The sequence below is a fragment of the Theropithecus gelada genome, chromosome 19 (genome assembly GCF_003255815.1).
Source record: "Theropithecus gelada isolate Dixy chromosome 19, Tgel_1.0, whole genome shotgun sequence".
Classification (NCBI taxonomy): domain Eukaryota; kingdom Metazoa; phylum Chordata; class Mammalia; order Primates; family Cercopithecidae; genus Theropithecus; species Theropithecus gelada.
The window spans coordinates 7,519,825-7,533,630 of NC_037687.1; the positions used below are offsets into that span (position 1 = coordinate 7,519,825).

A 13,806-nucleotide genomic window follows, 5' to 3' on the forward strand; every position below is an offset into this window, starting at 1 on the left:
GAGCTGAGATCACGCCATTGTACTCCAGCCTGGGCAACAAGAGCTAAACTCTGTCTCAAAAAAAAAATAAAAATAAGTTCTTTCTAACACCTCCCTACTGAGACCCCCATCGTGCCCTATGACATGTACAGCTCTCTCTCCCTCTCTCTTTCTCTCTCTGTCTCTCTCTCTTTGATGAGTAATAAGCTTGAATGTGCTCAATCACAAGTACATTGCTGGTGGTCTTTGGCTGTGGGAGGAGGGGAGGGATGACTGTCCCCTTTAAAGGGCACCTTGGAGATCTGTGCGCCCTAGAATAATATTAAGAGGCACAGTGACTCAGGGAAGTGGGTCCATTCTGTGTGGGGTGTGTAGAAGGTAGAGGGACAGAAAAACTTCAGAGGATGATAATAATAATGGACACCAACAGCCTATTACATCAAGTCCTCAACACTGACACTGCTTTCTGAAGTGGTTACCATCATCAATCCCCTTTTGCAGATGACAAAACCTATGTTCTAGCTGGGCATGGTGGCACACACCTGTAGACCCACCTACTTGCGAGGCTGAGGCGAGAGGATCACTTGAGTCCAGGAGTTCAAGTCCAGCCTGGACAACATAGCGAGACCCTACTTTGAAAACGAAACCAACCAAAAAAAAAAAACCCCAGAGGCTCCAAGAAGTCAATTTACTTGCCTGGGTTCCTGGAGCTCTCAGGAGGCAGGATTTGCACCAAGCCTGACTGGTAATTTTCCTCCCGGCTGCCCCTAGAGGTGCTGAGTAGTCATTGTGACAGTACCATTACACAAAGGAAGTTCTTGGGATCACAATGGGCAGGGCAGACCACACTTGGATGCAGCTTGGGAAGGAACACGAGGGTCCTCTGAGAGACCAGGGACAGAGGGAGATCCAAAGATCTAGTCTGTAGCTAAGTGCGTTTTCTAAGACTCATTGATTCACACGCCATCCCTTGAGGTAGGTACACTGTCCTTGTCCCTGATGTACAGAGGTGAAGACTGAGGCTCATGGGAGCTTAATTACTTATTCCAACATTACCCGGCTAGTAATCTCAGTTGCTGGATTCTCTGATGACCCATTTTGGAGGTCATATTCAACTCTCAACTATTTCAGGTGGCAAACTGATTCTAAAAGCTACAAACTCAGCCAGGCGTGGTGGCTCACACCAGTAATCCCAGCATTTTGGGAGGCCAAGGCGGGTGGATCACCTGAGGTTAGGAGTTCGAGACCAATCTGGCCAACGTGGCGAAACCCCGTCTCTACTAAAAATACAAAAATTGGCCGGGCATAGTGGTGCACACCTATAGTCCCAGCTACTCTGGAGGCTCAGGTGGGAGAATCGCTTGAACTTGGGAGGCAGAGGTTGCAGTGAGCCGAGAAAAAAAAAAAAAAGAACAAACTTACACACTGAAAAATTGTGGTTTCATTAAAACACGCACACGTCTTCATCCATGTTTTCTTTCTTTCTATTTTCATGATGGTGTCTCACTCTGTCACCCAAGCTGGAGTGCAGTGGTGTGGTCTCGGATCACTGCAACCTCTACCACCCAGGTTCAAGCAGTCCCCCTGCCTTAGCCTCCTAAGTAGCTGGGATTACAGGCGCATGCCACCATGCCTGGCTAATTTTTGTAATTTTTTTCTTTTTTTTTCTTTCTTTTTTTTTTTTTTTTTTTTTTTTTGAAACAGGGTTTCACTCTTGTTGCCCAGACTGGAGTGCAATGGTGCGATCTCGGCTCACCACAACCTCCGCCGCCCGGATTCAAGCTATTCTCCTGCCTCAGCCTCTGGAGTAGCTGGGATTACAGGCATGCGCCACCACACCCGACTAATTTTGTATTTTTAGTAGAGATGGGGTTTCTCCATGTTGGTCTGGCTGGTCTTGAACTCCCAACCTCAGGAGATCCGCCCACCTCAGCCTCCCAAAGTGCTGGGATTACAGGCCTGAGCCGCTGTGCCCATCTGGTCCATGTTTTCTAAAGAGGTAGAGGTAAGCAGGTTTTGTGGATTGAAGTGATCTGGGAGGTCTTCCTGCAGGAGGTGAGCCTGAGAACTTGGAATGCTGGTCTCCAAGGGAGACAGAGAGGAGACCAGGGGAGACACTTGTGATCTAAGCAAAGGCAAGAAAGTCCCAGGTGGCTGAGCAGAGGCGGAGGGTCCAGGGAGGCTTGGAGTCCGAAGCTGAAGGTCAGAGGAGAGAGCTCTCAAAAAGTGTGAAGACAGGAAGAGATTGACAATAGGCAGGACCTAGGACAACTGCAGAGGAGGGGAAAACCAGTAAGAAAGTGTGTGGCAGGCTGGGCACGGTGGCTGACACCTGTAATCCCAGCACTTTGGGAGGCTGAGGCAGACAGAGCACTTGAGGTCAGGAGTTCGAGACCAACCTGACCAATGTGGTGAAACCCCATCTCTACCAAAAATACAAAACTTAGCTGGGCGTGGTGGCAGGCACCTGTTATCCCAGCTACTTGGGAGGCTGAGGCAGGGGAGTCAGTTGAATCCAGGAGGTGGAGGTTGCAGTGAGCTGAGATCGCACCACTGGACTCCAACTTGGGAGACAGAGTGAGACTCTGTCTCAAAAAGAAAAGGAAAAAAAAGAAAAAGAGAGAGAGAGAAGGGAGGGAAGGAAGGAAGGAAGGAAGAGTGGGGAGAGAGAGAGAGAGAAAGAGCGTGGCAGAAGCAGACATGGCCAGTGGCTGGGGTGCAGGGCTGGAGTCAGGCAGAGGAACAAAAAAGGGTCCGCAGAGGGGAAGCAGGAGAAAACCGTGGCCTTGATAACTGACTGAGGGTGAGAAGATGGGGTTCTCGTATCAGACATACAGTAGAATGCAGTGGTTAATTCTCCAAGTTCTAGAATCAGTCGCCCTGGGTTCAAATCTCAAGCAAATGACCACCTCCCTGAGCCTCAACGTCTTTTGGGAAGCAGTGGTTAAAACCTACCCCTGGCCAGGCATGGTGGCTCACACCTGTAATCCCAGCACTTTGGGAGGCTGAAGCAGAAGGATTGCTTGAGCCCAGGAGTTTGAGACCAGCCTGAGCAACATAGTGAGAACCCTGTCTCGAAGGGAGGGAGGGAGGGAGGGAGGGAAGGAATCAATTGGCCATGCATGGTGGTGCAAACCAATAGTCCTAGATGCTCAGAAGACTGAGGTGAGAGGACCGCTTGAGCCCAAGAGGTTGAGCCCACCACACTTTTCTAATTTGTGTGTGTGTGTGTGTGTGTGTGTGTGTGTGTGTGTGGAGACGGGTCCCACTATATTGCCCAGGCTGGTCCTGAACTCCCAGGCTCAAGCAATCGCTCTGGCCTCTCAATGTGCCTGGATTACAGGTGTGAGCCACAGTACCCGGCTATTACCTTCTAACCTACTCTTCAATTTTTGTTGTTATATTTTTTCATTATTGTCTGTCATCTCCCGCCCCATTATCAATTCCACAAAGTCAGGGATCTAGGTCTATTTTGTGAACTATTAGTTCCTCACCCCTGCTGGCCTCCAGGCCTAGAGCAGTGACAGAAATAATCAATTTATGTGGTGCCTATTGTGTGCCAGGCCTACAGTAGGCACCACATGAATGATCTTTCTTTCTTTCTTTCTTTTCTTTCTTTCTTTTTTGAGACGGAGCCTCGCTCTGTCATCCAGGCTGGAGTGCAATGGCACAATCTCGGCTCACTGCAATCTCTGCCTCCCGGGTTCAGGCAATTCTCCTGCCTCAGCCTCCCGAGTAGCTGGGACTACAGGTGCCACCACCACTCCGGGCTAATTTTTTTTATTTATAGTACAGACGGGGTTTCCTCATGTCGGCCAGGCTGGTCTCGAACTCCTGACCTCAGGTTATCCACCCACCTCGGTTCTCCCAAAGTGCTGGGATTACAGGCGTGAGCCCCCGAGCCCGGCCATGAATGATTATTTCTATCTCTGCTCTTGCTGGAGGAGGGCACAGAGGCTGTGCCAGTTTCCCGTGATGTCCCCAGCCTCCAGCTCAGTGCTTGGTGAGCAGAAAGGAGTCAAAGGCAGGAGTCAAAGGCAGAAGTCAAAGGCAAGTGCCCCGCTGGCCACTTGCTCAGTCCCTCATCTCCACCCTCTCGCAGGTGGCTGGTGTCCCGCGATGGCCGCAGGCGCCATCCTGCTGTGCCCGCGCCTGTGCCCGATGTCCCAGCAGGACTTCCTCAAGGCCTCACACTTCTCGCTGGGGCCCGACCTGCGGCTGCACGAGGGTACCATGCACACCACGTCGCACCGGGACTTCGCCTACCCGACGGCCACCCGGGAGCCGCCGAGCCTGCAGCCGCCGCCCGCGCTGCTTTTCCCAACGGACCCGCGCTGGGACCAGGAAGAGCGCGTGTCCGAGGCGCGCCGCGCGTTCCCGCCGCCGTCGACGCCGCCGTGGGAGCTGCTGCAAGCGCAGGCGCGGGAACGCACGCTCGCCATGCAGGCCAGCAACCTGCACCTGCACGAGGACGCGCACGCCGGGATCGGCCTCTCCAACGCGCGCGCCGCCTACGTCTGGCCCGAGCTGCCGGCGCGCGCCCGAGAGCGGATCCGCGGCGCGCGCCTCATCTTCGACCGCGACTCCCTACCGCCCGGCGACCGCGACAAGTTGCGCATCCCGCCCACCACGCACCAGGCGTTCTTTCCACCCCACGACGCGCGCCCGCAGCCTCGCGCGCCCAGTCGCCATCTCGGTGAGCGCGCACCCGGACTGAGAGGGCGATTTGGTTCACCCAGTGGTTCTCAAAGAGGGGCAAGGACTCTTCATTCCCCTTCCCCCAGGGAACATTTGGCAATGTCTGGAAACGCTTTTGATGGTCAAGACTTGAGGGGTGGCCGGGCGCGGTGGCTCAAACCTGTAATCTCAGCACTTTGGGAGGCCAAGGTGGGTGGATCGCTTGAAGTCAAGAGTTCGAGACCAGCCTGGCCAATGTGGAGGAACCCCGTCTCTACTAAAATACAAAAATTAGTAGGGCGCGGTGGTGGGTGCCTGTAATCCCGGCTACTTGGGAGGCTGAGGCAGGAGAATTGCTTGAACCCAGGAGGCAGAAGTTGCGGTGAACCGAGATTGTACGGCTGCACTCCAGCCTGGGAGACAGAGCAAGGCTCCATCTGAAAGAAAGAGAGAGAGAGAGAGAAAGGGAGGAAGGAAGGAAGGAAGGAAGGAAGGAAGGAAGGAAGGAAGGAAGGAAGGCAGGCAGGCAGGCAGGCAGGCAGGCAGGCAGGAAGACTCGGTTGGGGGGGCCGAAGCCATGCGCGGTGGCTCACACGTGTAGTCCCGGTGCTTTGGGAGGCCCAGGCAGGAGGATCTCTTGAGGCCAGAATTGGAGACCTGCCCAGGCAACATAGCAAGACCCATGTCTACAAATATATATAAATTTTATATATACACATATTATGTATAATGTGTGTGTATATATAAATTTTTTTAGAAAGTGTCTCTCTCTCTGTCACCCAGGCTGGAGCACAGTGGCACAGTCTCAGCTCACACAGACTGGATCTGCCCAGCTCAAGCGATCATCCCACCTCGGCCTCCCAGGCAGCTGGGACTGCAGACATACTTGTCATCAGGCCCAGCTAATTTTTTGTACTTATTTGTAGAGATGCAGTCTAACTATGTTGCCCTGGCGGGTCTTGAACTCCTGGGCTCAAGCAATCTACCCGCCTCGACCTCCCAAAGTGCTGGGATTACAGGCATGAGCCAACGAGCCCAGCCCTTACAAAATACAATTTAAAAAGACAGACAGAGGTGCTACCAGCAGACAGCGGGTAGAGGCCAGAGATGCTGCCAAGTATCCTCCCACAGACAGGGTAGCCCCCACAGCAGAGAATTAGCCAGCCCCAAATGTCAATCACACCAAGCCTCAGAAACCCTGGAACCACCTTGAGCGTCAGTTTCAGCATCAGGAGGGTGGACATATTCTCTGAATCTATCCAGAGTGGTGCGTGGTTGGCAGAAGTCATGAATGCCAGTTTGGGGTCAGACAAATCAGCTAAGTTTTCCATCTGCACACCTTCCTCCCCACATCCCCCAGCCTTACCACCTTAGTAGCTGTGTGAGACTGAGCGAGTTGACCTCTCCAAGCCTCAGTTTCCCCATCTACAAAATGGGTGCAATCACAGGGCCCAATTCACAGGAGCTGGTAAAGCTGAATGTGTATGGAGTGTCTGGTGCAGAGAGCACCCAACAAAGAGTAGCCACCATTCATGTGATTTTCCAGTTCTGTGACTCCAGGAACCCTTCTGGTGAACGTTACTGGTCAGATGTCCCTAAGATGGCCTCAGGGATTGTCAAACCCTGATTTGACATTTAGTTGTGGTTCCTAGTTTCTGTGGTTTCTAGTAAGTTGCTTAACCTCTCTGAGCCTCAAGGAGACTGTAACATAAGAGAAATAATACCAGGTCCAAGAAGGTGTGACCGGGCACGATGGCTCACGCCTGTGATCCCAGCACTTTGGGAAGCTGAGGCAGGTGGACTACTTGAGGCCAGGAGTTGGAGACCAGCCTGGCCAATGTGGTGAAACCCCATCTGTACTAAAAATACAAAAATTAGCCTGACGTGGTGGTGCGTGCCTGTAATTCCAGCTACTTGGGAGGCTGAGGCAGGAGAATCGCTTGAACCTGGGAGGCGGAGGTTGCAATGAATCGAGATTGTGCCACTGCACTCCAGCCTGGGCCACAAAGCGAGACTCCGTCTCCAAAAAAAAAAAAGAGAGAGAGAGAGAGGGAGAGAGAGATGCTAGGTCCTGGAAGAAGATGCAATGCACTTAACCTATGCGTGGCTCAATATAGTCCTTGGTAGATATTATCGGGGTTTTTTTGTTTTTTTATTTGTGTGTGTGTGTGTGTGTGTGTGTGTGTGTGTGTGTGTGTGTGTGTGTTTTGAGATGGAATCTCACTCTGTGACCCAGGCTGGAGTGCAGTGGTGTGATCTCAGCTCACTGCAGCCTCTGTCTCCCGGGTTCAAACTATTCTGTCTCAGTCTCCTGAGTAGCTGGGACTACAGGCATATGCCAACACACCTGGCTAATTTTTATATTTTTGGTAGAGATGGGATTTCACCATATTGGTCAGATTGCTCTTGAACTCCTGACCTCAGGCGATCCACCTGCCTTGGCCTCCCAAAGTGCTGGGATTACAGGCATGAGCCACCGCACCTGGCTGTATTTTTAAATTTATCATTATTTTTTAGAGATGAGGGTCTTGCTATTTTGCCCAGGCTGGTCTCCAGCTCCTGGGCTCAAGCCCATCTTCCCACTTCAGCCGCCTGAATAGCTGGGATTACAGGCATGGACCATTGCCCCTGGATTTTAGTATAACTTATTTTATTTTTATTCTTTGGTGTTTGCCAGACAGCTCTCAGTCTACACTGTTCAGAATGGCCCAGCTGCCCTTCCCAGGCAAAAATTAGAATTCCTTCCAGAGGGCTTGAGATGGCAGAGAATCTCAATCTCTCTCTGTCTCTGTCTCTCTCGCTCTCTCTCTCTCTCTCCCCCTCCCTTTCTCTCTCTCTTCTTTTCTCTCTCCCCTCTTGCCTATCCTAAGGAGGCCCCAACACCCTCAAGTGGGACTACACGAGACAAGATGGGACTTCCTACCAAAGACAGTTCCAGGCCCTGCCAGGCCCACCTGCCTTGATGTGTAAGAGGGTAAATTGAGGCTGTGTTGGGGCTGCAGGTGGGGGCAGAATTGGGGGCTGGGTGGTTTGGGCCTTCCTATCCCTGTCTGCCCACAGGCCTCCTCTACAGTGGAGCTGGGAGACTGCAAGATCAGCTATGGATCGATGTGTTCGGAGCAGAAACAGGCCTACAGGCCCCAGGGTCTGCCTGAAGATAGGTATAAAGGGGCCATTGCCGGGCACGGTGGCTCATGCCTGTAATCGCAGCACTTTGGGAGGCTGAGGCAGGCGGATCATGAGGTCAGGAGTTCGAGACCAGCCTGGCCAATATGGTGAAACCTCGTCTCTACTAAAAATACAAAAATTAGCCGGGTGTAATGGTGGGCGCCTGTAATCCCAGCTACTCGGGAGGCTGAGGCAAGAGAATCCCTTGAACCTGGGAGGCGGAGGCTGCAGTGAGCCAAGATTGCACCACTGCCCTCCAACCTGTTGGACAGAGCAAGACTCCATCTTGAAAAAACAAAAGTGGGGAGGGCACTGCCTTCCCACCCAGATGGGACAATTGGCTTTCAGTAGCATGTGGTATGAGCCCCTTAGGGCTTTAGGACCAATACTCTGCCTTTGAGGTCTATGTCACTGGTAGCCAAGATGCACTATTGTGCCAGGTCTCCCATTATTAGAGCCCCATGGCTTGGTCATTAGGAAACCCTGATCCCGTCCCCCTTTCTGGAGGTTACAAGGCCTCAGATGGATCCCTTTTACCTTCTTCTTCTTCTTCCTCTTCCTCTTCCTCCTCCTCTTCCTCCTCCTCCTCCTCCTCCTCTTCTTCTTCCTCTTCTTCTTCCTCTTCCTCTTCTTCTTCTTCCTCCTCTTCCTCCTCCTCCTCCTCCTCCTCCTCCTCCTCCTCCTCCTCCTCCTCCTTCTTCTTCTTCTTCTTCTTTTTTGAGACGGAGTCTCGCTCTGTTGCCCAGGCTTGAGTGCAGTGGCACGATCTCAGCTCACTGCAACCTCCGCCTCCCGGGTTCAAGCGATTCTCCTGCCTCAGCCTCCCGAGTAGCTGGAATTACAGGCACGTGCCACCATGCCCAACTAATTTGGTATTTTTAGTAGAGATGGGGTTTCACCATTTTTGCCAGGCTGGTCTCAAACGCCTGACCTCAGGTGATCCACCCACCTCAGCCTCCCAAAGTGCTGGGATTACAGGGGTGAGCCACCGCGCCGGCTCACTTTACCTTATTCTTGATAGAATAATACATTACATGCAGGTATGACAAGGCCCAGGCCGCAGCCCACATCCACTATGTAAATATCCGTCCTGGTGACGGCCTCTTTCACGACAGAACCACCAAGGCCGAGCACTTCTATGCCCGGGAGCCAGGTGAGAGCCTGCGGCCCGCCCCGCCCCGCCTCCCACCGCAGCCTCCCAGGGCAGCTCTGCACCTGTTCCGCTCCTGGCAGAACCTTTTGTTCTTCACCACGATCAGACTCCGGAGTCGCACATCCTGAAAGGAAATTGGTGCCCCGGCCCCGGCAGTCTGGACACCTTCATGCAGTACTTCTACGGCCAGGTGAGCAGGAAGAGCGAAAAGGCGGCAGCGAAAGGGCTTCCCAGACAGAGCAAATAGCAGGTGCAGAAGTCCCAAAGGGGGAATGAGCTTGATGTGTGTGCAGGAATCTCCTGGATGTACTTGAGTGATCTAGGGCGAGTCATTAACCACTACGTGGGGCCCAGAAAGGGCGAGGGAGCTGTTCAAGGTCACACAGAGCCCACCTCCTCCCTCCCGATCCCGGGCCCGGGGACCTCTTGGACGCCGGAGCTTTCAAATGCCATGTGGTCCTACAGCCGCCACCCGCGACACAGCCACCCGGCCGCCACGTGCCTCACGAGAAACTACAGAGTCACGTGACCCTAGGGGAGCCAAAGCTACTCAGATGCTTCTTCAAGACCACCATGGGCTCTGACTACTGCCCCTCAGAGTGGAGGCAGGTGCAGAAAGCGCCCAACCTCCACTTGCAGCCGAGCAACCTGCCGCAGGGGACCGGTGGTGAGCGCTCCCGGGAAGCCCCGCCCCATAGAACCCCGCCCCGGGAAGCCCCGCCCCAGGAAGCCCCAGCCCTGGAAGCCTCGCCCCCTGCCACTGCTCGGGCCCCGCCCCTAACCAGCCCTCCCCTCCCCCTGGTTTCACCCCCGTAAGGCTAAATCCCACCCCCAATTGACCAGAACCACAACTCTGCCCCTGGATAATCCCGCCCCTTCATGTCATACCTCTCCCCTTCATGTCATACCTCTCCCCTTCATGTCATACCTCTCCCCTTCATAACTCCATCCTTCTGGACATGGCCCCGCCCCTTCTCCATCCTCTCTTATCCAGTCTTAACTCCTCCTCGATTGTCAGACTCTGGCTCCGCCCCTGACCCAACAGCCAGCCCTGCGTGGCCCTGCCCCCAGACTCATCTGGACGGGTCCCACCCCTGATTTTCTTAGCCCTGTGCCCTAGCTCCTGGCTCTTCCCCTAGCTCCTCCCTCCTCCCCCAGCTCCTCCCTCTTCCCAAGCTCCTCCCCCTTCCTCTGGCTCCTCCCTCCTCGGCTCCTTCCTCTTTCCTAGCTCCTCCCTGTTTCCCAGTTCCTCCCTCTTCCCCAGTTCCTCCCCCTTCCTCTAGCTCCTCCCTCCTCCCCTGGCTCCTCCCTCCTCTCCTACCTCCTCCCTCTTCCTCAGCTCCTCCCTCTTCCCAAGCTCCTCCCTCTTCCCCAGCTCCTCCCCCTTCCTCTGGCTCCTCCCTCCTTATTTGGCTCCTCTCTCCTCCCCTCTCCTAATCCTTTCTTCTCCCCTGGTCAACATCAACGCTAGCCTGGCTTGGCTCTTGAACCCTTCCCTTGAACTTCACCACACCCTCAGCCCCACCTCTGCCCACAGCCCTCACTCAGCCTCCCTAACCTGAATCTCCAGAATTCGATTTTTTAACCATGAACCAGAAGATGCTGAAGCCACACGGAACAGCTCCGGCCCTGGTGACTGAAGAGATGCTACAGCGGGTGAGGGAGTGGGAGGGGAGCCACCCATCATTAGGCAACCCCCACATGGGTGTAGAGTTGTCTCAGGAAGACTATGCTGTCACCCAGCCTCAGAGTTAGTGACCATCCAGGCTCGGGGGCACCTTTTTTTTTTTTTTTTTTTTTGGAGACAAAGTCTCGCTCTGTTGCCCAGGCTGGAGTGCAGTGGCCGGATCTCAGCTCACTGCGAGCTCCGCCTCCCGGGTTCAGGCCATTCTCCTGCCTCAGCCTCCCGAGTAGCTGGGACTACAGGCGCCCACCACCTCGCCCGGCTAGTTTTTTTGTATTGTTTAGTAGAGACGGGGTTTCACCGTGTTAGCCAGGATGGTCTCGATCTCTTGACCTCGTGATCCGCCCGTCTCGGCCTCCCAAAGGGCTGGGATTACAGGCTTGAGCCACCGCGCCCGGCCGGGGGCATCTTAATATCCCTTTAGCCTCAAGATCATCCCTAGCTTGGCCGGGTGCAGTGGTTCACGCCTGTAATCCCAGCGCTTTGGGAGGCCGAAGCAGGCGGATCTCCTGAAGTCAGGAGTTTGAGACCAGCCTGGCCAACATGGTGAAACCCCGTCTCTACTAAAATTACAAAAATTAGCCGGGCATGGTGGCACACGCCTGTAATCCCAGCTACTCGGGAGGCTGAGACAGAATTACTTGAACTGGGGAGGCGGAGGTTGCAGTGAGCCAAGATTGTGCCATTGCACTTTGGGCTGGGCAATAGAGCAAGACTCTGCCTCAAAAAAAGAAAAAAATAAAATAAAGAGAATCCCTAGCTCACTCCCCAGGGTCGTGTCCAGGTCAGCTCAGGGGCATCTTTGCACCACCACCACTGTTATACCCAAGACGAGGGTTAATTCAGAGCCACTGAGGATCACCCCAGCCCTGGAGTCCTTCCAGGGACACCCCTGGTTACTCTCCAGCTTCTTATCCAGCTCCTTATTCAGCCTCGCCTGGGGCCCTTTTTATCCACCTCTCCCCAGGGTTCAACCTCCCCAGCCTTTGATGCTCTGGCTCTGCCCCTAACCGGCCTCACCCTACCCCTGGCTTCACCTCCTGAAGGGCTAAATCCCACCCCAAATTGACCAGAGCCCAAACTCCACCCCTGGACAATTCGGCCCCTTCGTAGCCATGTCCTACCCTTGCATAACTCCACCCTTCTGGTCATAGCCTTGCCCCTTTCCCTATCCTCTCTTACCCAGTCTTAACCATCCTCCTTCGTCAGACATTGGCTCTGCACTGACCAACTAGCCTGTCCTGCCTGGCCCCAGCCCCTGACTCATTAGGCCTGGAGATCCTGGGGTGGACACGGTGGGTCAGCCACCTCCCAGGCTGCCCTGCCAGGCTGTCCACCCTGACTCCACAGTGCAAGTACAGTCACATGGAGCCCCCACTGGGTGGACTGCGCTTCTTCTCAACCCAATACAAGGACGAATTTCCTTTCAAGTATCAGGGTCCAGCAGCCCTGAGACTGAAAAATCCTCAGGAGGGCTTCGTGCCCCTGGGCACGCCTCACCAGCACGGCTGCAGGGAGAAGATAGACCCTCGGGCTCCCCAGCCCCCTATGTACCCGTGCCCCAGCCAGTAATAAATGCCACCTTGGCAACATTCCACTCTTCCCCATCAGTCAGCCAGTCGAGAGGATGTTTGGGTGGGTGGGGGCTGGGGGAAGGGACTGCACAGGAAAGGATGACTCCATTGTTGCTGTGTTGCCATGAAGAGTATGGAGTCAAGGCTGGACGCGGTGGCTCACACCTGTAACCCCAACACTTTGGGAGGCTGAGATGGGAGGATTGCTTGAGCCCAGGAGTTTGAGATCAGCCTGGGCAACATAGGGAGATCCTGTTTCTACAAAAAATAATTGGCCAGGTGCAGTGGCTCACACTTATAATCCCAGCATTTTGGGAGGCCAAGGCGAGCGGATCACCTGAGATCAGGAGTTCGACACCAACCTGGCCAACATGGTGAAACCCTATCTCTACTAAAATACAAAAATTAACCAGACGTGGTGGCACATGTCTGTAATCTTAGCTACTCGGCAGGCTGAAGCACGGAATCACTTGAACCTGGGAGGCGGAGGTTGCAGTGAGATCACACCACTGAACTCCAGCCTGGGCAGCAGAGCGAGACTACATCTCAATAAATAAGTAAGCAAGTAAGTAAGTAAATAAATAAATAAAAATTTAAAAAGCCAGGCATGGGGGTACATGCTTGTAGTCCCAGCTACTCAGGAGGCTGAGGTGGGAGAATGACTTAAGCCCAGAAATTTGATGCTACAATGAGCTATATGATTGCACTACTGCACTCCGGTCAGGGCAACAGAGCAAGAACTCTGTCTCAAAAAAAGAAAAAATGAAAAAAGTTGTAGTGCTGAACAGAGATATTGGTGTGTGTGCTTGAGAACATAGATCCCTGTGGGGGCTGGATGGACATAGTCCAAACCCGGACTCCTCCATGTCCTGGAGAGTAGTTTGGGCAAGTCACCTAACCCTGCTGAGCCTCAATTTGCTCATCTAGGAAACGGGGATAAGTAGCAACTCTCCCATGAGACTGTTAAACATGAGAAATGTCCACACTTTTCAGTGCTTGGGGCTGGGGTCGTGGAGGGAAAGCTTCCCTTCTGAGGATGAAAGTGGGGAAGGCCAGGGTGTGGGGAAAAAGCTTTCAATGGTGGGGACACTGGGTGTGGCCTGTAGAGGACATGGAGGAGTGGACACAGTTGACAATAGCCCAGCAGTTTCTTCCATCATGGGCAGAGACTAGAGACCGAATGGGGCACTGACTGTCTGGGAAACTGACCCCCAGGTCAGAGCAGAGTCCAGAGGCAAATTGACAAAAGCCATCAAGACATTACCAGGTCCAAGGGGGTAAGTGTTCAGCCAGAGGCAAAATGTAAAGGGTCAAAAGGAGGAGGATGTGATGGGGCTCTGCAACAAGTGAGTGACAGGGCTTAGTAAGGACCAGTACCTTGGACAGCGCCTGACCTTGAAGGTCCAGGGCGTGGTGAGGAGAAAGGTCTGTCTGGGGTAAGGTCTACCTGGGGTAAGGTGCCTGCCTCTGTGGGCTGTTGAATGTCCAGTTTCAAGGAGTGAATATGGCTTTCCTGAACCGAGAATCAAACCTCCAAAGACCAAGGACCCCAATCCAATGAACCATGAGGT

At 53.8% G+C, this 13,806-nt stretch overlaps 1 protein-coding gene across 2 annotated transcripts; it reads left to right on the forward strand.

Moving 5' to 3' along the window:
* Positions 1-830: 830 nt before the first annotated feature.
* TEX45 (testis expressed 45) lies at positions 831-12,253 on the forward strand. 2 transcript variants are annotated; one of them, XM_025366060.1, is made up of 9 exons: positions 831-954; positions 4,082-4,675; positions 7,527-7,630; positions 7,717-7,817; positions 8,865-8,977; positions 9,058-9,167; positions 9,443-9,644; positions 10,548-10,633; positions 12,012-12,253. In XM_025366060.1, exons 2-9 carry the CDS (start codon positions 4,099-4,101, stop codon positions 12,231-12,233), a joined length of 1,515 nt encoding a protein of 504 aa, XP_025221845.1. In that variant the 5' UTR covers positions 831-954; positions 4,082-4,098; the 3' UTR covers positions 12,234-12,253. The 2 variants fall into 2 exon arrangements, with proteins under 2 accessions (XP_025221845.1, XP_025221846.1); XM_025366061.1 differs by lacking the exon at positions 831-954 and having other exon boundaries at positions 4,079-4,675.
* The last annotated feature ends 1,553 nt before the right edge of the window (positions 12,254-13,806 follow it).